Source organism: Ranitomeya imitator, chromosome 4 (genome assembly GCF_032444005.1).
Source record: "Ranitomeya imitator isolate aRanImi1 chromosome 4, aRanImi1.pri, whole genome shotgun sequence".
NCBI lineage: Eukaryota > Metazoa > Chordata > Amphibia > Anura > Dendrobatidae > Ranitomeya > Ranitomeya imitator.
Window position 1 is genome coordinate 164,290,317 of NC_091285.1, and position 24,276 is coordinate 164,314,592.

At 45.0% G+C, this 24,276-nt stretch overlaps 1 protein-coding gene across 1 annotated transcript in view; it reads right to left on the reverse strand.

The window, feature by feature from the left end:
• SFXN1 (sideroflexin 1) overlaps positions 1–24,276 on the reverse strand; it is a 39,989-nt gene that overhangs the window by 13,481 nt on the left and 2,232 nt on the right. The window contains exons 2-4 of the mRNA XM_069764083.1: positions 10,089–10,262; positions 3,459–3,629; positions 1,458–1,556 (exon numbers count right to left, since the gene is read on the reverse strand). Coding sequence (XP_069620184.1) covers positions 1,458–1,556; positions 3,459–3,629; positions 10,089–10,252 — 434 coding nt within the window. The 5' untranslated portion in view covers positions 10,253–10,262. The remainder of the gene's footprint in view (positions 1–1,457; positions 1,557–3,458; positions 3,630–10,088; positions 10,263–24,276) is intronic.

The window sequence follows — 24,276 nt, forward strand, 5'->3', positions numbered from 1 at the left end:
ATTGCAGGAAGTAGTATTCTAGGCAATTATATATTAGATTGTATTATTCTTAAATTTGAATAAATAAAGTATATATGGATTCTAGACTCCCGATTCTTTAGAATCGGGCTGCCATCTAGTAAATAATAAAATCCTTAGGGAGCAGCGGGAATTCAATATGAGAAAAATCTGGTCACATTTGCCTTATCACAGCAGGTCTCATCTAAGCAATATCCCACAAATAAAACTTAATAAAGACTACAAAGCCAAAGTCAGATCAAAGCTTAATTTTCTAGTGCATATTATTTTCTTAATAAATAACTATGAATATCGTTTTGGGTGTATTTCCATTTAAAAATTCCTGCTTTTGATCTATCCCTCCATTGATGAACAACGCGTGCTTAATCAATTCAGGGCCCCATAGAAAATAGAAAAAAATGTGTAGTCACCTCCCACAATGGCGCCGATCTAGCGATGTTGGTGCTGCTGTTCCCGGCAGGTGACGCGACATTGTTGGGTCACTAGACAGCTGCAGCCAATCAGTGGCCGCAGATCAGCTGCAACGTACATGAAACCCAACGATGTCACATCACCCACCAGGAACAGTGGCGCCGACATCATTGGGGAAGAGAGTATCCACCACTTATATTTTCTAAGCAGGACTTGGCTACTGCATAATATATAGTTATTTTTATAGACTACAAACATCCATGTTAATGTATTATATTCGATCATAGCAGCAATGAAGGATGTACGGAACTCCGGAACCCATTGCTGACCACACAATATTAATGGCATGGATTCAGTGGCAGTGTTAGAGAATGGTTAGATGAAGGAGTCCCATCAATGGACGCCCCTCTGCAGGACGCACTAGCTATTCCAGGCTAGGCTATGAGCCCTAATTCAGGAACATGAATAAAGGAACCCAAAACGTGTCGTTTATGGAGCGCACAAAATCCGTAAGACAGCGGAGAAGACGACACATGCAGAGATTGTCTGTCTGTTAGGAAATCCCTGCATGTGTTGCGATTGTTGAAGAGCCGTGAGACATGCAGCCGCTGGGACTCAAACTTATTATTTGAACATGCTCAGATAACACCTTATCCCACCACATTCGTTCAGCACTAATTTCTACCTAATCATGAAAAATGAATTCCAACTCAAGCTTCCACCAAAAGTACTTGTGGAGCCCTACTATAGTCTACTATATAGTAGCACATTTCCTGGAGTAATAAGGCTCTGCTGTCACAGAGAGACCATCGCATTTAATAGAATGAAGAAGGATTTTCAGCCGTCACCTACTGCAGGCCTTCCGTCATTCCCTACACTATGTGTGACAACAATCGTTTCTGCCTGTTGTGTTCCTGACACAAGGTCATTCATTTCATTCCGGCACATGGCTGCACGCCAATCCTCCACTGGCACAGTAATGAAGCAGAGGCGGCTGGCGCCGAGCCATGTGTCAGACATCCTCCTACCTTCCAGTGATGGGAGCATCTCCACTCCGATTTGTGTAGTTAACGATGGCATTAAACGACTGGTTAATCCACTGCCAAAAGATCACGGCGGGCGTTGTCCTAAAAATAGGAAACACTATGTTAAAGCCTTCAATTGACGTGGCCTACAGGCAGCGGATCGAAAGGCCACATGTGAACATCTGGAGGCCGGCTGCCTTCACATATGGAACTCCGCTGACTCCCGACACATGCACACGCAATGGCCGCTCTTCCTGCACCTCAGATAGGTCTCATGACTGTTAGAATGGTGCAATTCATTTGTTCACACCTATTTTAATTGTGTGCACAAAGACAATTCATTAAAAAGAAAGAAATAATTTAATGTGAAATACTAGGATTTGTATTTGAACTGAAGCTGTACATGCAGAAAACAATCAAAATATTTCCTTTTATTTGAGTGCTGGAGTGGTGCCACTAATGGAAGTTCCCTGATCCTAATATACTTACCAGCTCTTCCCAGCGCCGCTCCCCAGCTTCGGACTGACCGGAGGGAACGGTGGCAAGCTCTCAATGGACGTCTGAGACCCTCGTTCTGGCTTTACACTGAGTCCAGCAAACACTAGAGCGATCCGGCAGATCACAAGACGGCGGCGTGGGACAGAGGTGGCGCCGAGAACGGCTGTACAGTATAACACTAGGGGGCAGGGGACTTCAGATTAGTGACACCACTCCAGCAATACAATTAAAAAAACAAGCTGAAGTGGTGCTTTAAAAGGGAATTGATATTCAGTTTTTAATAGACAAGACTTGTAAAATGTTTCTATATATTTTTGTTATTTTTAACCTTTAAGAGTCCAGTAGGTGGTCCTATTCACTGATTGACAGATATTTCGGCATGCCCACTCGCTTTACTCCCGAAGTAAAACGGAGCAGGAATCCGAGACGTATCTAGGTGGAGCCTTGTGTCATGGCGTTACTGCTAACCTGATTGATACTGGAGAATTAGTCTCCTGTAATCCTTCATACATTGTGGTGATAGCTCTGGCAGTGGGGAGTCTGACTGTCTGTTCTTTACAAGCTGTGAACCCAATAAGAAATTAGAAGCATGGCAAAGGAAGACACTAAGGGATTGTTCACACAGTGTTTTTGCTGCGTTTTTTTCCCATACACGAAGCATTTTACAGTAGCGGCAAAATAAAGGAGATTTCTAGAATTTTAAAACCCGTAATATGTCAATTCTTTCATCATTTTTGCTGCAATATTTTACCTATTCAATTGAGTAATAACCCAAATTATATAAAAAAAAAATCAAATTTATTTAGAATATATAAAAATAGAACAAAAATTATACAGGATAATAAAATAACATGTAAGAAAAGGGGACACCTGGTATAAATATAAAAAAAAAAAAAATAGATTACAAAAAAAGATACAAAAAAACAAAAAAAAACAAAGTTGGTATACAGACTGATTAATAAAGAACGAAATCCTGGGTATATAATGTAATAATACAGTATATAGTTGTACATACACAATTCATATATATATGTGCAGAGGTGGATCTCAAAAGTAGAATGTATGGCCAGAGTGGTCAAGCCATGTATACGAGATTACATGTATACCAGACAGTATTGCATTATATAGTGAAAAAGATGTTCAGCGAAGTCCACCCACAAGCTGGACTTTATAACAGGACCACAATGGCGGAGGGGTTAGCAGGTTGAATCGACTGAAAGGAGCTGAAGAATCACAAGCTCTCGGGTCAGACTGAGCTCACTGACAGATTCTCAGCTGATCCATTCTGCATCCAGCAACAGACAGTGCAACACAGTGGTTTTAGAGGGCAAATGAATTAATTTTTGCCTAAAATACATGTATTTGAGTTAAAAAAAAAAAAAAAAAAAAAAAAAAAAAGGTGTCTATATAAAGGGTGAAAAAACGGGTTTTTAGAAAGCCGGAAATCTCTTTTCTCACACCTAGAACAGTAACAGGAGTTCTCTTAAATATCCTATTGAGCCTTACCTGTAAAACGTCATCATGCATCCTGTGATGGTCATGTTCATCGGTACCTGAGCGGACATCCTTCCGATAAGAATCATCTTTTCACCAGTATCGGGGTGAAAGGCGGAATCATACACGTACTTTGCTCTCCACAATTCATCCTCTGTGACTCCAGGCTGCACAAATCCATTTCTGACAAATGGAAAAACAAAAATGTTTGTTAGATCTGTCGGTTTATTACTGACCCAGCCCATTTGTCGGGCGTGGGAGAATTTATTTTCCCCCCAATGTGGCTTTTCCATAGGCAGAGTGGTGCTCCCTGACTTTTTTAGAATATTCCTCAGGTAACGATGAATGTCTCACATGTGTACGAGTGCGTCTGCCTTTATGTGAAGAAATATAGAAAGTGGAAGGGGTTTGGCTGATGTGGACAGCACAAGCTGCTGAACTCTGTGATTGGCTGCAGCGGTGACCTGCGTTGTGGCCGTTATGTCGCCACAGCAGCCAGTAGAAAGGAGCCGCAGCAGCACCAGCAGCGGTGGAAGGATGAGAGCTATCGGATTTTATCATTGTAGTTGACTGACAGGGTCGGGTTCGGGCAGCATGAATCTAGTGACATGTTCCTTTTCATTTTTGGGGCACATTTTATAGTTTGTATATGTGTTTTAGGTGCAAATGTATATTATTAGAAAAAAAAAATCCAGTTGGTCACAAACTTACCCATAGGAGGACACTGCTGTCAATAGCACATCAACAACTGTTAGGTTCTTCTTTCGGGAATATACAGTCATGAGAAAAAGTAAAGGGGTTGAAAGGTCTAAATTGATAAGTCTGCAGAATTTTGAGTCATGTGACTGCAGACTTATGAATCCTCCCAAGCGTGCGCATTGTGCTCTGTGGGTATTTGCCGGTTTCTGAGCCGGGACTGGCAGGTACGTATGCGCTATACAGTGGGCATGGCCTTGCTTCATGCAGGAATACATATAACTCATACAAAACCTCTGGTCACAGCTCAGAAAACCAGCACAGTAGTTTTGTTGGGGGGATTCATAAGTCTGCAGTCACACAGACACATTTTATAAACGTTTATTTCAGCGTGTGCAAGGAGCATAACTAAAAGAGCCACCTTGTCAGAATGCTGCATTAGTGCTGCACAAGGTGGCTCTTTTAGTTACAAACTCCTGAGGGGGGGGGGGGGGGGGGGGTGACAGGTTCCCTTTAAGTTTTACTAATGACGGTATATCTAATGTAGGGCGCACTTACTTTAGAAGTGAAATCCGTGTATTTTATGGTTTACATTTTTAACCACTTCACCAGCAGACAATTTTCCGTTGTTCCTCCCCGTCTTCCCAGAGCCATATCTTTTTTATTTTTCCAGCTATATAGCCATTTGAGGGCTTGTTTCTCGTGGGGCAAGTTGTACTTTTGAATGACACCATTCATTCTACCATATAGTGTACCGGAAAACCGAAAAAAAATTAAAGTGCGGTGAAATTGCAAAAAAACAAAGTGCGATTACACAATGTTTTTTTTTTTTTTTAATTTATCATGTTCAATATATGGTAAAACTGATTTGATAATATGATTTCCCAGGTCAGTATGAGAACGCATATACCAATCATGTATAGTTTTTATTTCAATTTCTGCTTTTGACGCCATTTTCCGAGAGCAATAACATTCTCGTTTTTCAGGATCTAGGGCTGGGTGAGGGCTTATTTTTTCACTCTCAGCTGACGTTTTTATTGATACCATTTTGGGGTTGATATGAGGTTAACATTTTCAACTTAATCCACATTTTTGATCTCTCCAGTCTTGGCAATTTTGTAAAGTAAGCAGAGGCCAGGCCCAACCCCCCGACCTGAAAGTGACGACTATTTTGGGGGGGGGGGGGGGGGGGGAAAGGCTGGTTTCTGTTCACTGTGTTCTTTCCTTACAATGTGCTGTTACAGTCTCGTCACTTCTAATCAGAGCCGGTGAGGAAGCGCACTGTCACTATGCACTCAGAAGAATATTGCACAGTAAGGATGAGCTCATACTAAGCATATGTTGGAATTGAGAACGGACGCATGCTCAGTAGAGTAGTAGCCCAGCCGTGAAATTATGTCACTGATGACGTTTTATTTCACAGTGGGGACAGGGGCTGAGGAGGTGACCGCATTTAGGAGCGCTGAGGAGGCAGCGCCAGGGATAGGGAAAGTGCCAGGCACCACCGCAGCTCCAGTCGAAAACCTCCAAATGAGGATGGACACAGAATAAAAGGTAGAAATCGGTCACAGGAGCGCTGAAATGAGAATGACACGGGATGGAGTTTAGCCACAACGCGTTTAAACAGAAATACCATCTTCATCAGGGGGAGTTTGACATATGGGAGGAGAATTATGAGAAGAATACAGCAACTAAACAGCATGGATTAGCACACTCTCTGACATACTGATTGGTTGGCGCACAAAAAAAAAAATAACATGATCCCACCGAATCACATGACATGGGAGTTTTTTTTGTTTGTTTTTTACATTAATTACAGTATTAAGGCGAATTTGTCAATTTTTCCCAAATGTTTATATGATGATTTCTGTAAGATAATGTCAACAATAGCTTTAGTAATATAATCTGTTGCTCCATGTTTGAAAAAATGCTGATTTATTAATATGCAAATGAGAGAAAAGAGCTCTGGGTGTGATCAGAGACCTTCCCAAGTTTTACTATATGGCTAGTTTGCAGTGTAGGGAAAAAGAAAAAGTAGTAGGAAGGAAGAAGTTTGGGAAGTGCTATTGAACTGTCAGTAAGGCCTCATTCACATGTCAGTATTTTGCATTAGTGTTTGAAAGCCAAAAAAAAAGGCTGTATTTAAGTTGTGTGATGTTGTTTATGAGGACTGAAATAAAGCAGCTACATTTTAAATAGAAACAGTTCCTGTCATACCTCAGATGTCTCCCAAGGCAATAGCATTGTTACATTTGATGTTAGAAGTGAGGGCAGCGTTCCCAGGGTACACGTGTGACTGCTACAGAAGTACTGCATGTCGTGGGTGAAAGCGTCTATAGGCCAGGGTGCAGCGTTCAACAGCATGGAGGACCTGATTAAACACCTGGTGCAAGTGCAACAGCTACAGCAGCAAGAGATGGCGCAACAGGAGACAAGTAAGCTGCTTATTCAACAGCTCCAGCAGCAGCACCAGAAACAGATCCAGCAGCAGCATGAGCAATAGCACGGACAACAGCAGTAGCAAACTGAGTTACTCACAGAGGCGGTTTGTGGCAGGGCAGCAGCTTTGACTCCAAGGTCAGCTGATTTCAATCTGCAAGGCAGTGAGGAGAGCCTTGGAGAAAATGATCCCAGGTTACGATACAGAGGCCTTTTAAACTGTTTTTTTTAAAGGGTCTCCGATAGGGAGAAATTCCCACCAGAGCAGTCGGCGGAAGTCCTAGTGCCGTAAAAGGCCTACTACGATTTAGCTGTACAGGATACTTAAAAATACGTGTAATTGAAAAAGGAAATTTCGGCACGCTTTGGCATGACAATGTCTGTTAGGGCACATCGGGGTCACCACTATGCATATCACCGTGACAAACCCCATCGTTCACAATTGTGTGATCTGCTGCACCTTGTCCAACAATGGTTGCAGTCGAAGTTCTCTACCCCCAGAGCAGATGGTAGAGCGAGTTATAATGGACCGGTTTGCGCATTCCCTTACAAGCCCAATGCAGACTTGGGTTGCCCAAGGAGAAACCCAAAATGCCGATTACTTGGTTGAAATTGTTGAAAGGTATCAGGGTGTCGACGGTTCCTTAGAGAGGCAACCCACATCGTACTGGGTGTCGCATCGGGGGGCGGGAAGGAGGGGTGGGGCTTTCAAAGTCCAAGAGGGCGGTGAAGGTCATGCTGATTGACTCATCGGGGGATGTAATTTGCTGGACATGTCAGGGCCCAGGTCATACACCTGCCCATTGTTCCCTGACCACCGAGAAAATGAATTGTAGCATGGGAAGCCGGTGTTCATTCCACGCTTGCAGTGTGGACTGTCCACCCGGCGATGGGTCACAGGAATGTTCTGTTAAAGTGAATAGTCTGCAAATAACTGGACTACTAGACTCACTTTAGTAGCCCTCATGAAGGCCAAACTCCCTCTCCAATTGATCCTGGGAAGAAGGAGGGCGTCCGCTGGAATCACAGAATGCTAAAGACTATCCAGCGGCCAGAGTAGTCATTGAAACAGCCCGAGATACTGAGTCCCTTGAGGTCAGCGTGGTCCACGATTTACTGCACCCAATTATCATAGGTTGGAACTTTGTGTTGTTTTGGGAGGAGGGAGAGTGGGGGAAGGGAGAAGACCTCGATTGCTCGGGTAAGAGACAGGTTGACCCTATAGAAGTCTCAACAACCCCAGAAGCTGAATGGCTTCCTTTCTGTGTAATGGTGGGAGATGAGAAGGGTAGTATCCCAAGAGACCTGTCAGTTAACCGCTCACTTCCGTAATCCCCTCGTGCCTCTACCCATCAAGGCAGGACAAGAAAAAGGACCCCGTTGAAACTCCATGTTTGCAGGTTAAGCCAGCAATGTTGGGAACTGCTGCAGCAAAAAAAACGGGACTTGTCCTCAGATGTGCTGGTGTGTACAAATGTCATAGAACACAGGGTTCTGACAGATCCCCATGTGTGGGCGAATTTGAATCCCTACTGAATTACAGAAGCCCGACGAGAACTGATCTCCAAGGAAGTGAAGCGCATGCTGAATCTCGGAGTCATTGAGGAATCTAAGATCGGGTGATCCAAGAGGATTGTCCTTGATCCAAAACCCGATGGGAGAATGGAGATTCTGTAATGAATTATTGGAAGCAGAACGAAGTCTCCAAGTTAGACACATATCAGATGCCACGTGTAGATGAGCTGATCAAGAGACTTGGGCCGGCAAGGTACATAACCACCTTGGATATAACAAAGGCATATTGGCAAATTCCCATATCACAAGAAGCCAAGGAGAAGATGGCTTTCTCTACACCTGACGGATGCTTTGTAAAATTAAACCTGTTAGTCTCACTCATGTCTGTGTGTATGGAGGTATGCAGATCTCCTGGATTGTGACGGCTAAAATACATAATTCCGGTGTCTCAATTTTTTTTTTCTAGTTTTGGATTAAATTTTATATTTTGATACATAGGACTTTAAATGAGCGAAGTGATACCATGTGTGTTTTTTTATTACATTATATTTTATGGGGCAAAACCTTTTTTTTTTTTTTTTTTCACATTTTAAGGGCTCGCTCACACTGGTGAGTAGCCAGCGTATAGTTCGAACAAGTGTTATCCGATGTTTCATTCAATAGTACTCGCTCCAATGTTATTATGTCATCGGAGTGTAGTCCGATATACGCCAACTCACAGAATGGAGAAGATGGAGAAATTAAGTTATCCATCTTCTCTGCACCTGTGATCCGATTCTCGCATGCAAGAGAATCAGATCACAGTAAAATGACACTTGGCTAACGCTCGCAGCAGAGTTTGAGCAGAGGGTCATTTGTTTTTAGCATCAGATTTTTTACATAAGAGAATCTTCGGATGCTACTTGCCAGTGTGAGGGAGCCCTTAAAAACATTTTTTCACTTTTCGCTGTATTTGTTTTTCCGCTTAGGGGACTTGAAGTTGCGTTTGTCTGATCACTTGAACTATACATAGCAGTTTATCAGCACTGTTATGTATATTGATAATCATGGTCTCCTATGAACGCCAGCTAAACGCTGTCTTTCTCAAGTGTTTGTCCTTCAGCAGACCCCCGGCTGTCATGCCAACAAATCTGAGCCATGTGATCATGTCATGGGTGTACCGATGGGTGTGTGTAATGAGGCTTCCCCAAGCCGTTAGGCTTTGACAAACAGGGGCATTTAACATGGCAACAGCCGGGGGCTGAGAACTGCTCCACCCGCAGCTATTGGAGTTAGATAATAGCTGAATAATTCAGCCATCTGATGGCAGAAGTCAAGGACCCGATATATGATGTAACTGTTCGTCATATCAGAATGGGATTAAAGGGGTTGTATGGTCTTAGGCTACAAGTCTGCAGTTACGCTATGTGACTGCAGACTTGTGAATCCCCACAGCGCACACACTGACCTGCAAGGATTCTCCGGAGCTGGGAATGTAGTGAGCGTGACCACAAGCATGCGATATGCATAAATACGGACAAGTGTCGACTAAGTGGATTGAGAGAGGCTTGAGCGTGGTCGGAAGTATGAAAGTCACATGGTCACCCACTTCCGGCGTCGGGGAATCCTCACAGCACACATAGAGTAACTGCAGACTTGTAGGCTAGGACTGGACATCCCCTTTAAGGATTTGCTCACTTGTCTACATCTGTCAGAATTTCTTTTGGCATAGCACAATCACACTGCAATCTCAGAGTTTCCTCTGTATAATTCCCTGTCTGATACCATTACTTTTGCTGCAGGATATCTACCTGACCTGGGGAGAAATATACAACAGATCTAATTCTTTCCTTGACACTGACAGGCAGTTGTGAGAGACAAAACTCGTGTGTAAGAAAAACACATTATATGGCTAAGCTCCCATTTACTGTGCACCCAGCTGGGTAACAGCAGGCATAGACGCAGCCTGGTCCATCACTTCTGCACAACAATGCTTTACTTTGTCGTCCATACCTGTAGTCATGAACAATCTGTCTGGCATGCTCCAGCTGCTCATTTGACAGGAGGATATTTCTTGGATCGGTTACTGTAAAGAAATGCTTTGCTCTTCCAACAAATGTGCTCTGGTCCCAGCGAGGTTCCTTGATGTTAATATTTAAAGATAATTCGCTTGACATTTTTTTGAAACTGTATGGGGAAGAAAAAAAAATATATATCAGTCACTCCCAGTATCAGATCTCCTGCCTGGCGCTACCTGGGGAGTAAGCCATAAATCTACCATCCTAGGACATGAAGAAACAACATTACATTCATGGCATGGAAAGTTATAAATAGGACCATTATAAAGATTTCATGTACAGCCCCACTAGAAATGTATCAATCACAGGCATGGAAGGGCTAAAAAACTGTGGTTTCCACAATTAAAGGGAACCTGTCACCCCCAAAATCGAAGATGAGATAAGGCCACAGGCATCAGGGGCTTATCTACAGCATTTTGTAATGCATTCTGTAATGCTGTAGATAAGCCCCCGATGTATCCTAAAAGATGAGAAAAAGAGATTATATTATACTCGCCCAGGGGCGTTCCCGCTGCGTTCCGGTCTGATGGGCGTCGCGGTCCAGGGCCTCCCATCTTCTTACAATGATGTCCTCTTCTTGTCTTCATGCTGCGGCTCCAGCGCAGGCGTACTTTGTCTGCCCTGTTGAGGGCAAAGTACTGCAGTGCGAAGGTGCTGAGCCTCTCTAACCTTTCAGAGCAGACAAAGTACGCCTGCGCCAGAGCCGCGGCAGGAAGACAAGAAGAGGACGTCATTGTATGAAGATAGGAGGCCCCGGACCCGGACCACAACGCCCATCGGACCGAACCACACCGGGACCGCCCCTGGGTGAGTATAATATAACCTGTTTTCTTACCTTTCAGGATACATCGGGGGGCTTATCTACAGCATTACAGAATGCTGTAGATAAGCCCCTGATGCCAGTGGCCTTAGCTCTTATACGATTTTTGGGGTGACAGATTCCCTTTAAAATTATGGCTATAGAAAAAGTGTCCAGACCAGTCAGAGGGAGCACCTGGGACCAGTTATTGCAGAAGGAAGCTAAGTGGATTTTTTATTTGGATACGGTGGTACCTAGTGGTCTCAGTGACCAAATTAATTATAGTCGTTTCATTTGAATACTTCTTCTGACTCTTCAATTATACCTATTAGATAAGGCTATCTCATTTTTAATCCGCAATCCTGTTATTTATGCTACCTACATATAGGATTACCTGGTATGTGTGATATTTCATCTATGTCATTTACATGTGCTCTCAGCACATGCCCTTCAGTACAGGATGATGAATGTCACACAACTCCAGGCACATTTAAGGGAGGAGAGAAGACCCAAGTGTCACATCACACCATTTGAAAGTTTACATCAGCGTGATCTGTGCGCTAGATGACCTGCAAGGGTTCCTGACCACACCACCATGCACAGGTGTCGTCATCTCGCATGGACCAGGGAGCATCTACACTGGACGAAGGACCAGTCGGCCTCAATGCTGTTCACTACTGACAGTTGATTCACGCTGAGCATAAATGATGGCCGCCAACGATATTGACACGTCAATGAGAGAGCTATGCATCAGCCACTGTTGTCACCAAACGAGCCTTTGGTGGAGGTGGTGCTGAAGTCTGGGCAGGAGTGTCTAGACAATACACAACTGCCCTACACTTTGTGAATGGTACAGTGACAAGCATCTATTACTTGAATAACATCATTAATCCAATAATTGTGCCTCTGTACGAAAAACATAGGCCTAATTTTATCTTCATGGACAACATTGCGCTAGTTCATTGAGGCTGCATCATTAGGGAATGGCTGCTAAAAACTGAGGTACCTCTTATGGAGTGGGTTGCCTTTTCTCCAGAGCTCAAATCCATAGAAAACCTATGGGATTAGCTGAGTCCGCCGTCTATACTCCAGAAACTCAAGGATCTGAGAGCCGCCTGTCAAGAAACCCACTCTTCTTGGGATGGGATGCCATGCCTCAGCAAAACTTGACTTGTCAAAAGCATGAGATGTCGTTGTCCAGCTGTAATTGATGCTCAAGGCCACATGACAAGTAATTGAGACAATTGACATATTTGGTTGGGATATATCAACCACTGTTGTTGGCTTTTGTTTCAATATATTGTTTGAGATGAGTAAATCACCACTGCATGTTTCTACTTAAATGCCCTACTTTCATGATAAAATATCACTGTAGCGTGAACATTTTATGCTTTCCATAAGTTTTGCCTGAAAGCCAAATAACCCTAACTTTTTGTCCCGCCATGACTGTGCACCAAGCAAAGTCCATAAAGGCATGGTTGGATGAGTTTTGTGTGGAGTTTGAATGGCTGCACACAGACCTGACACTATCAAACATCTAGGGGTATGTTCACATAGCGTATGCCACTACATTCAGTGGCTTTGTCGTGGCTTACATCAAAACCCCTGCAAAACGGGGTTCAGGGCTATGTGCGGAAAGGGCCGTTGACTATAATGATGAAGACAGAGTCAGTGTGCTCTGTCATGCACCATTTTCCGCTGTAAATGCCTAGTAAAGGAGGGCAGCAAGATGTCCCCATTTTGAAGGCGACCTCAAAGCCAGGCTAAAAGGATGTGAACAATGGATGCGATTCAAGATTTACTAATTGGATATTAAAGGCTATGTTCACAATTCCCGACATTTCTTTAATTATTTAATGCATTTAAAATTAAAAAAAAAGAAGAAACAATGCAAACATTTATTACAAGTATATTATTTTATGTATACAGCTCCAATGCAAACCGATGTGCGCCAAGCTGACCCTGCCATCATAGTCTCATGGTTTACATAGGTGAACTACACTGTAGAACCTAGAAACTGCTTACAAGGACATCTGAATGTCACTGGCAGATTGTTAGTTACCTATCTCAATTTGAGGATCCTCCAAAGATTCAGATAGTAGTTAATACACTACAAACATATGAGGCTCAGAACCTTTAAAAAAAAAAAAAAAAAAAAAAAACACGCCAGTGAGCAGAATAAACCCTCAGAAACACAGAAACTGGTACCGACAAGCAGCTAACGTGGAGAGAAGGCAAGCAGATGAGTCATACAGCTACATTCCAGATGCGGATATCGAAATAGCTTAATGTTAAGGCCCAAATCCCCTAAATTTACCATGAAAACGCCTTGTCGGGTCTACTTAGTGCACAGTAACACAACATAATGCCAATGTACATTATTATATTATGGTGCTTTTATATCTTGTAAGCAAATAAATAAGTAAGGCTACTTTCACACTGGCGTTTTTTGCCAGACGTCGCAATGCGTCGTTTATGGCAAGAAACGCATCCTGCAAAGTTGTTTGCAGGATGCGTTTTTGCCCCATAGATTAACATTAGCGACGCATTGCGACGCTTTGCCACACGTCGCAACCGTCGTGCGACGGTTGCGCCGTGTTGTGGCGGACTGCCGGGAGCAAAAAACGTTAAATGTAACGTTTTTTTGCTCCTGACGGACCGCTTTTTCCGACCGCGCATGCGCGGCCGGAACTCCGCCCCCACCTCCCCGCACCTCACAATGGGGCAGCGGATGCGCCGGAGAAATGCATCCGCTGCACAGTGCGTCAAACGCTAGCGTCGGAATCTCTGCCCGACGCATTGCGACGGGGAGATTCCGACGCTAGTGTGAAAGTAGCCTTAGAGTAGTAAGTAAGTGGTAAACGCTCTGAGAAAACAGAAACTGTGCCATGCCTAGTGCAGGACAACACTGCAATTCTCTGCTCGTCGTGGTCATGTATTAGTCATTGGAAGGCCACGTCGACACGTTCACTATTTTCCATCAGTATGTGTAAGCCAAAACCAGGAGTCACCACTTCTGTATTTATCACCCGCTCCTGGTTTTGGCTTACAGATGCTGAGGTAAAATACTGACAAAATACTCAATGTGTGAATGTGGCCTTACATAGACACTCCTGTATAAAAAAAAAAAATATATATATTCCTAAGCCCACGTTCACATTTTTGTCAGTATTTTACATCAGTAATTCTAAACCAAAACCCGGACTGGAAAAATCAGAAGTATAACAGAAACACGTCACGACTTCTGCATTTATCACCCACTCCTGGTTTTGGCTTACACATACTGAGGTAAAATACTGACCAAATACTGAACGTGTGAACGTGGCCTTATGCTTTGCTCCTAGTGTTCCTTCCAAAACTGCTTTAGGCCATGTTCACACTATGCGGTTTTTACTGCGGAACCGCGGCGATTTTGCCGCTGCGGGTCCGCAGCTGTTTTCCATGCAGGGTACAGTACAATGTTACCCTATGGAAAACAGAAACCGCAGTGCACATGATGCGGAAAAACCCAAAAAAAACTGAACAGAATTGCTGCGGAAAAAAAGAAGGACCATGTCACTTCTTTGTGCAGAATCGCAGCGATTCTGCACCCATAGAAACCGGTTTTTACGTACCGGTAATAGGATTTTACAGAGTCCACGACAGCACCCACAACGAGAGAGAGGGGATCCGCCCACCTTCCGGACAGGAACCTACAGGTTAAAAAGGGGCGGTCCCCCTCGCCCTCCAGTTTGTGTTCCAGAGTACAAGGGATACAGCCAATGAATCAGTACATGACAATATTATCTTAAACACTACTAAACACCACCACCTCTATAGAGTGATCTCTAAGGCACACCTTCCAACAGAGTGCAGGAATAAGTAATTAAATACGGGGGGGGGGAGGGGGGAAATGTATGGGTGCTGTCGTGGACTCTGTAAAATCCTATTACCGGTACGTAAAAACCGGTTTTCCTATCGCCACGACAGCACCCACAACGAGAGACTTTCAAAGACTATTTAACTGGGAGGGACCACAGCACTAAGTACTGAACGGCCAAACTGTAAACTGGAATTAGCAGATAGATCAAGGCGATAGTGCTTATAAAAGGTGGAAGGTGATGACCAAGTTGCCGCCTTACATATCATTTCAATGGGGTCATCTGCCTTCTCCGCCCAGGATGATGCCATGGCCCGAGTAGAGTGCGCTTTGATGCCCTCTGGTGGTGTTACTCCCCTGGCAGAGTAAGCAAGACATATCGCTTCTCTAATCCATCTAGCGATAGAGTTCTTCGTGACACCAGAACCCTTTTTCCGATTCTGGAAAGAAACAAACAGAGCCCTACTCTGTCTCCAGCTTTGTGTCCTATCCAAGTATTCTAATATCGCCCTCTTTACATCCAGGGTATGATATTTTTTCTCTTCTTCTGAACCTGGATTTTGATAAAAGGATGGTAAATAAATCTCCTGACTTCTATGAAATTGAGTTGCTACTTTTGGCAAGTATGCAGGATCAGGTTTTAAGACAATCTTATCCTGGAGAATTATTAGATAGGGAGGATCTACTGATAACGCATGTATATCACTGACCCTCCTGGCAGACGTTAATGCTAAAAGTAGAGCTGTTTTTAAGGTTAAATTTTTTATCGAAATACTCTAATGGCTCGAAGGGAGGTTCAGTCAATGCCTCAAGCACCAAATTTAAATCCCAAGGGGGTATTCTTACAATATGGATTGGGTTAGAACGCTGACATGCCTTAATAAACCTAGCAACCCATCTATTACCAGCTATATCACTGTTATACAGAGCCCCCAAGGCTGAAACATGAACTCTCAGAGTGTTGACTGCTAAACCCAATTCCCAGCCTTTCTGAAGGAATTCTAAAATAGCTGAAATCGGAGCCTTATCTCCTAATGGTTGTTGATAAAACATAAGGAACTTTTTCCAAATTTTTGTATAGATTTTTTGTAGTGACCTCCTTTCTGCTTTTCAATAAGGTGGCTATTAAAGCATTAGAGAACCCCATCTCCCTCAGAAGCTCCCTCTCAAGTTCCAAGCCGTTAAGTGAAGAGTCTCCAAAGTTGGATGATGAAATGGACCTTGAGAAAGGAGTTCCGGAACCACTGGCAACACCCAAGGATCGGTCACAGACATTGTCCTGAGGAGAGAGAACCAAGGCCTCCTGGGCCAGAAGGGGGCGATTAAGATCACTCTGGCTCTTTCCTCCCTGATCTTTCTGAGAACTATCGGAATCAGACACATTGGGGGAAAGGCATATGCCAGCTGGAAGTCCCAACGGACACGAAGGGAATCCACTATGAATGGTTGGTCTGCTCTGTGTAAAGATGCGAACCTCCTGACCTTCCTGTTCTTCCTCGTAGCAAATAGATCTATTATCGGCAACCCCCACAGATGGACTATCTGATCGAATATCTGTTGGTTTAGGGACCACTCTCCCTGACGAAGGGAATGGCGACTGAGATAGTCCGCCTCTATATTGAGTTCCCCTTTTATATGAACTGCCGACAGGGATTGTAAGCGATTCTCGGCCAGAGACAAAATCTGTGCTGTAGTGTTCATTAGGGATCGTGACCTTGTCCCCCCCTGATGATTGATGTAGGCCACCACAGTCATATTGTATCTGTACATGCGAATTCCTCAGTGATGGTAGTAAGCAAAGAAGAGCCTGATTGACCGCAGCAAGCTCTCTTAGATTTGAGGAATTCTGGGACTCTTGAATCGACCATCGCCCTTGGGTTAGAATGTCTCCCATATGGGCTCCCCAACCGAACGGACTGGCATCTGTTGTAACTATGTTGTCCGGAGTGATGGTCCAGAGAACTCCCTTTGATAAATGTGCTAGATTGAGCCACCATCTCAGATCGTGAAGAGTGGCGGGTGATAAATTGAACTTTCTGCTTAGAGAACCGTGAAGATCTTTCTCTGCTTGAAGAACTTCGTACTGAAGCATTAGAGTATGAGCCTGAGCCCATCTCACCGCCGATATACACGCAGTCAATGATCCCAGTAGAGACATTGCGTCTCTTAAACTTAAGTTTGGAACTTTCCTTACGGCCGTGATCCTTTGAATGATCTTCTGCTTCTTTTCTTCTGGTAGGAAGGATGACTGATCTTCTGAGTCTAGAAGAACTCCTAGGAACATTTGACGTCTTGTGGGTTCCAGTTTTGACTTTTCCCAGTTGATTATCCATCAGAGTTCCTGTAGGGATGATATTATGGCATTTACCCTAGCCGTACACTGAGCAATTGAATTCCCAACTATTAAAAAATCGTCTAGATAGGGCACTACAAGGGTTTTCCTTTCCCTGATATGAGCCATTACTTCTGAAACAACCTTTGTAAAAACTCTAGGTGCCATAGACAGGCCAAAGGGCATTGCCAGAAATTGGAAATGTTTAATCTGATGGTTTACCCATACTGCCATCCTGAGGAATTGCTGGTGATTTCTGTGAACTGGAAGATGGTAGTACGCATCTTTTAGATCCAAGACCGACATGTAGCACCTAGGAAACAAAAGCTTAGTTGTTGATTTAATGGATTCCATCTTAAAAGCGTGGTACTGAAGATATTTATTCAATTTACGTAAATTTATGATAGTCCTAAAGGACCCATCAGGTTTAGAGATTAAGAATAGCGGAGAATAAAAGCCCGTCTTCTCCTGATGTTTTGGTACTTCTTCAATAACTCGCTTTGTAAGCAATTGTTGAATCTCTAATTCTAAGGCCTGTTGTTGGGCCGGAGAGTCCAGCGATGTTATTATAAAATGATTTCGGGGAGTTCTCAAAAATTCTAATTTTAACCCTGACTCGACTACCCCCATTATCCAGGCACAAGAAGTTATCTTTTTCCATTCCTCTGAGAAGAACCTTAGTCTTCCCCCTACTGGTAGATCTGTTCTATCTGTAGTTACGCCTACGTCTTGAGAAAGATGAAGGGTTCTTATAGTATCCACCTTTCTTCTTTTGATCCGATGTTTCCCAGTCACGATTATATCCCTGCTGGTCTGACTGGAATTTTCTGAAGGGCATGCGTCTCCGGAAGGCATTCCTAAAAGTGGGATTAAACGTTTTAGGAAATCCCTTCTTTCTGTCTTCTGCCTTTGCAAGGATGTCATCCAGCACCGGGCCGAATAGGTACTCACCCCTACACGGAATGGAGCACAATTTGGCTTTAGCCTGAGCATCCCCCTTCCAAGTCTTTAGCCATAGTGCCCGTCGGGCTGCATTTGAAAGACCCGCCGATCTTGCAGCCAATTTGAGGGAATCAATCGAGGCATCCGCTAGATAAGCCGCTCCTTCTCTGACCTGAGATAGGGAATTTAACAATTTATCCCTGGGTACTTTAGCTTTAAGCTGTTCTTCCAGCTGAGTTACCCAGACCATAATTGATCTAGCCGTACAGGTGCCTGCGATTGCGGGCTTAAAGGCTCCAGATGATGCCTCCCACAACTTTTTAAGGAGCATGTCAGCCTTCCTGTCTGAAGGATCTTTAAGGAGTCCTACATCCTCTAATGGTAGCGAGCCTGTTTTCGAGGTAGAGGCTACTGCCGCATCTACTTTTGGGATCTTCATCCACTGGGATAAGGTGTCATCCTCAAAGGGGTACCTTCTTTTTGCTGCCGAAGGTAAGAACCCTTTATCCAGCTTGTCCCACTCCCGTTTGACCAGATCTTTAATGGAATCTACCACCGGGAAAGCTTTGCGACTTCTCTGGCTCAGCCCTGCGAACATGATCTCCTGGGTTGTTTTCGGTTCTTTACTCTCTGCAACCCCCATAGTTGCACGGACTGCCTTAATTAAAGTCTCCATATTGTCAGCGGAAAAGCAAGGCCTTCCCTCCTCATCTGAGGAGGATGGTGAAGAACTTTCCGAGCACTCGCCCTCTTGTAACGAAGGGCTAGAATCGGATACCATCTCCATACTGCTCTTCTCATGCCGTCTAGATTTAAGGGACGATTTTATTTCTTCCCTAATTACTTCCCTCAAATCTGATACACGGAGGGGGGCCTCTTCCTCTAACGTACGGCATATACACGTTTGACATAATTTCTTTAAATAGGTGTCAGGTAGTGGCTCCGTGCATAACGCACACTGCTTATGCTTAGATTTAGAGACCTTCTTCCCTACAACAAAGCATAGTATAGAAAACAGTTGTATCAGCCAATGGCTTAGATATAACACTCACCACTGCTGAAAAAATTAGAGTACCGGTTTCTGAGGGGGTGAGGTGCGACGTGACGTCGGGTTGCCAGGGTCCTGCTGCCCGCGTACCACATCACCACTACGAGATCTGCTGCTGCTCCTCTGCTCTCCTTGTCGGTGTTCGGCGTCTCCTGTGGAAGACATGTTGCCGCACACCACTCACCAAGCGCTGCCTTCTTTTCAAAGGTCCCGCGCTCCTCCTCCCGGCCTCCTCCGGAAGTCGTTAGTTCACATCCGGGTCATAAGCGCCGACCTGCTCCTGCAGCGTCGCGCACGCGTGGACGACCCAGGGCGGCGTGCCTTCCCCCGGGAACGCCACCGATCCTTGCCAGACGAGGGGGGAAGCTAGACACAGGACTTCCCCCGACGCTGCTTCCGGGCCCCCGACTCTGCCGTTCTCACCTGGACACCGCACAGAGGCTTGGCGGACCCGGGTAAGCGAACGAAACCTGTAGGCTCCCGCCGTCCAGACAGGAACCTAAACTGGAGGGCGAGGGGGACCGCCCCTTTTTAACCTGTAGGTTCCTGTCCGGAAGGTGGGCGGATCCCCTCTCTCTCGTTGTGGGTGCTGTCGTGGCGATAGGAAAATGCATTGATCCGCTTACTTCCCGCATGGGGCTGTGCCCACCATGCGGGAAGTAATGCGGATAATGTGCGGGTTATACCCGGGGTGGAGGAGAGGAGAGTCTCCTCCAGGCCCCGGGAACCATATTTGTATTAAAAAAAAAAAGAATTAAAATAAAAAATCATGTATACTCACCCTCAGAAGTCTCAGCGCTGCACGCGGCCGTCCGGTCTCAGGTTTGCTATGCGACCAGGACCTTCGGTGACATCGCGGTCACATGACCGTGACGTCACCGAAGGTCCTGGTCGCACAGCATCTTTGGAACCGGACCGCCGCCTGCAGCGCCCAGGAGATCGGGACGTCGGAGGGTGAGTATACCATGATTTTATTATTTTTAACACTACTATTGATGCTGCATATTGCTGCATATGCAGCATCAATAGTAGGGGTAAATCCCGCAGCGGAACCCGCAGGACAAACCGCAATAAATCTGCAGGGATAACCGCAGCGGGTTTGCCCTGCAGATTTATCAAATCCGCTGCGGGAAAACCCGCGGGACAAAAAGGAACGTGTGAATGTGGCCTTAACATTTTATTATACCAGTAGTCATGATGAAGCCGACACTTCAGATTATGGGGCCATTCTTTTTCACTTTTATTTCTTGAGTAAAAAATAGTTCTAATGGTGTTTTTTATTTTTTTTATTTGAGCATTATTTGTTATTTAATTTCCACCTTTTATAAAGGGGTTGTCGACTACTGAACAACCTCTTCTTAACAGCTAAGGTACTCCAGATAAAGTAAAACACCTAGGTACCAGACTGGTGTTGTGTCTCCAGGCAGTTACACGACATTGGCTGCAACGATCACGTGACACAATCTGGGTGCAGAAGTCACGTGACCTAACAAAGTCAGGTGACCGCCAAGCAACACAATGCCGACATCCCTGGAACGTCACCAGTCTGGTAGCTATGTGCTTTATTTTATCTGGGTTACTATAGCTGTTTTGAGGGGGTGTCCAGTATTGGACAACCAGCTGAAGTTAGACCGAGTAAAGTTATTTGTTCCGCATTATGGGATTATTTTTGATTATCTAGACGTTTATGCTTTTTTTTTGTTTTGTAAGTCATATGCAAGTTTTTTTTAATTGTTGCAGAAATTTAAACACAATTGTACATCAGTCCCACAGTGGAGCACAAAGGCTGTCATTTTTTCGTTTTTTACTTTTTTTTGCAGTCAAGACAAAGATCGCACCACTTTTGCAAAATTCAATAAAGATGTTGTCCACTACTTGGACAAGCCCTTCTCGAACACCATGTTCCCTCCTTTTAAAATAGCATCTATACTCACCTACGGTGCAGGCGCCGTTCCAGTGGTGTCGACACCGTGTCTCCCGCTGTATTTTTTTGTCAGGTGATCCCTGCAGCCAATCAGACTAGCGGCAGCGGCTCTCTCTCACTTCCTCCGGATGGCTGATCTGTCTGAAGGCGGGAAGAATTGTCAGCTCATTAGCTGCCAGGATCACTTGACATAACGTCACGCGATCCTGGGGAGAGCTATATTGCCGACACCACTGGAATAGCGCAAGCACCGGAGACTAGTATATGTGCTATTATTTTATAAAAAAGGGAACATGGTGATCGAGAAGGGGTTGTCCTAGTGGAGGATAATCCTTTTACAATATTGTGCCTGGCTCCCATGAATTTGTTGCAGATTCCACCAGCGAAAAAAAACAAACCATGAGACTTTAAGAAAAAAAAAAACGCAAATGATGACTTGAGGCCTGAGTTTTGCTTTCTTAAAACAGAGGGAAGTGATACACGGAGAATTTTCCTATAATCACTATTGGAACCAAGGCCAAGAGATAAGTATTTGTAGAGAGCAGGAAAGGGGGTCTAAAGCCATGTTCCCCAAACTCCTGTCCCCATGGCCCCCAACACGTCATTTCAGGATTTCCTTAGTACTGCACTGGTTATGGTATTATTATCAAGGCATCAGAAATAGTCACAGGTTCGACAAAAACATCACTGCTCTAGAGGAGATCTGCATGGAGGAATGGGCCAACATACCAACAACAGTGTGTGGCAACCTTGTGAAGACTTACAGAAAACGTTTGATCTCTGTCATTGCCAACAAAGGATATATTACAAACTATTGAGATGAAATTTTGTTTCTGACCAAATACTTATTTTCCACTATAATATGCAAATAAAATGTTAAAAAAACAGACATTGTGATTTTCTGGATTTTTTTTCTCAGTTTGTCTTCCATAGTTGAGGTCTACCTATGATGTAAATTACAGACGCCTCTCATCTTTTTAAGTGGTGGAACTTGCACTATTGCTGACTGACTAAATACTTTTTTGCCCCACTGATATATATATATATATATACATACACTAGCTATTGAACCCGTTCTACGCTCGGGTGGCAAGCATTTATATTGGTATATGGTCTCCATCATGTGCTGCTGCCATCCTGCGCCTGTTCTGTCATGTGCTGCTGCCATCCTGCGTCCGTTCTGTCATGCGCTGCTGCCATCCTGCGCCCGTTTTGTCATGTGCTGCTGCCATCCTGCGTCCGTTCTGTCATGTGCTGCTGCCATCCTGCGTCCGTTCTGTCATGCGCTGCTGCCATCCTGCGCCCGTTTTGTCATGTGCTGCTGCCATCCTGCGTCCGTTCTGTCATGCGCTGCTGCCATCCTGCGTCCGTTCTGTCATGTGCTGCTGCCATCCTGCGTCCGTTCTGTCATGCGCTGCTGCCATCCTGCGCCCGTTTTGTCATGTGCTGCTGCCATCCTGCGTCCGTTCTGTCATGCGCTGCTGCCATCCTGCGCCCGTTTTGTCATGTGCTGCTGCCATCCTGCGTCCGTTCTGTCATGCGCTGCTGCCATCCTGCGCCCGTTTTGTCATGTGCTGCTGCCATCCTGCGCCCGTTCTGTCATGTGCTGCTCCCATCCTGCGCCACTATTGTATTATATGCCCCCCGTATGCTGCTGCCATATAAAAAAAAAAAAAAAATACCATACTCACCTATCGTCCGGCTCCACTGCAGGTGTGTCTTCAAGAAAATGGCGCCGGAAAGCGCTGACTGCGCAGGCGCCGATTCCGGCAGCAGGAATCGGCGCCTGCGCAGTCCGCGCTCTCCGGCGCCATTTTCTTGAAGACACACCTGCAGTGGAGCCGGAGTGTGTCTTCAAGAAAATGGCGCCGGAAAGCGCGGACTGCGCAGGCGCCGATTCCGGCAGCAGGAATCGGCGCCTGCGCAGTCCGCGCTTTCCAGCGCCATTTTCTTGAACACACACTCCGGCTCCTCTGCCTGTGACTGGACTCTGTCACAGCAGAGGAGCCGGAAGACGGAGCCGCACGCAGCGCTGGAACGGAGGACAGGTGAATATACTTACCCTCCCTCCTGGCGCGTCCACGGTCCCTGACTCTCCGGTGGAGATCGCGGCATGCGTTCAGTGCTTACGCATACCGCGATCTCCTGGGAGCGTCACTCTGTGGGGGCCAGACTGCGCCGGCGCTTGCGCCAGCGCAGTCTATAAAGGCTTCGGACAGAGTGACGCTCCCAGCGTTATATATATATATATATATATATATATATATATATATATATCCAGAGCTTGAATCTCAGCAAGTGACCATATACAGAAGAACTAAGGAGCCACAGCGGCACATGCCGCTCTGAATATACGCACTGCAGACTTCCGCTTCATTGTATGAAAACCCCTTTAAAAAGAGGATCTGAGAACAGAACGGTGACATTAACACTCCTTCCACTTTCCAGTCTTTTCTCCACCAAGATGTTAGTCTTCCACTAGCTTAGCACCCCAGCAATTAGTGACCCCTGACCTGTCCACCACTAGGGGCGCTCCTTTAAGAAACGGGATGTTTTGCAGACTCAACCCCTTTCTGTTTGGTTGCATGTAATATCTTCTCCCCATGGGTGCTGACAATCTATAGGTAGTCATTGTGGCCATTAATCATTATACTGAACAGAATAAGAAGACGTGGGAGGCCATTTCTGACTATCGGCCGCTGAGTTACAGAAGGAGAATAACGTGTGACACATTTTACTGTACTGCGGAGACAAGAAGGGCAAAGGTTTGTTTTGTCAGTGTGCCGCACAGCCAACATGCTGACAAGTGCAAGTGTTCACAAATCAGCGGATCACATGCTTCATATCCTCAGCCCTGGGGTAACTAGCAGGCATTTGTAAGAAATCATCATTGCTACCATTTATACAAGAAGAAAAGCGCACAGAATCCCTGTCAGTGCACTCATTATAGCAGGTGATGGGGTTGTCTGATATGTTTTCATTTTATTCCATTGTTAATTTTATATACAAAAAGCCAAATAGAAATAGATGCATTTACCCACTGTCACTCCAGCAACGCCTCTCCGCTGCTGACTAAAGTCCTTATTGACAAGGTGCAGCGGTGACATCACGTGACCCCTGCAGCCAATCACTGGGCTTTGAGCTGATCAGAGTGCTAAGCCTAGTGACTGGCTGCAGTGGTCATTTCACCTCTGCAGGCTTATCAACAAAGATCAGAGG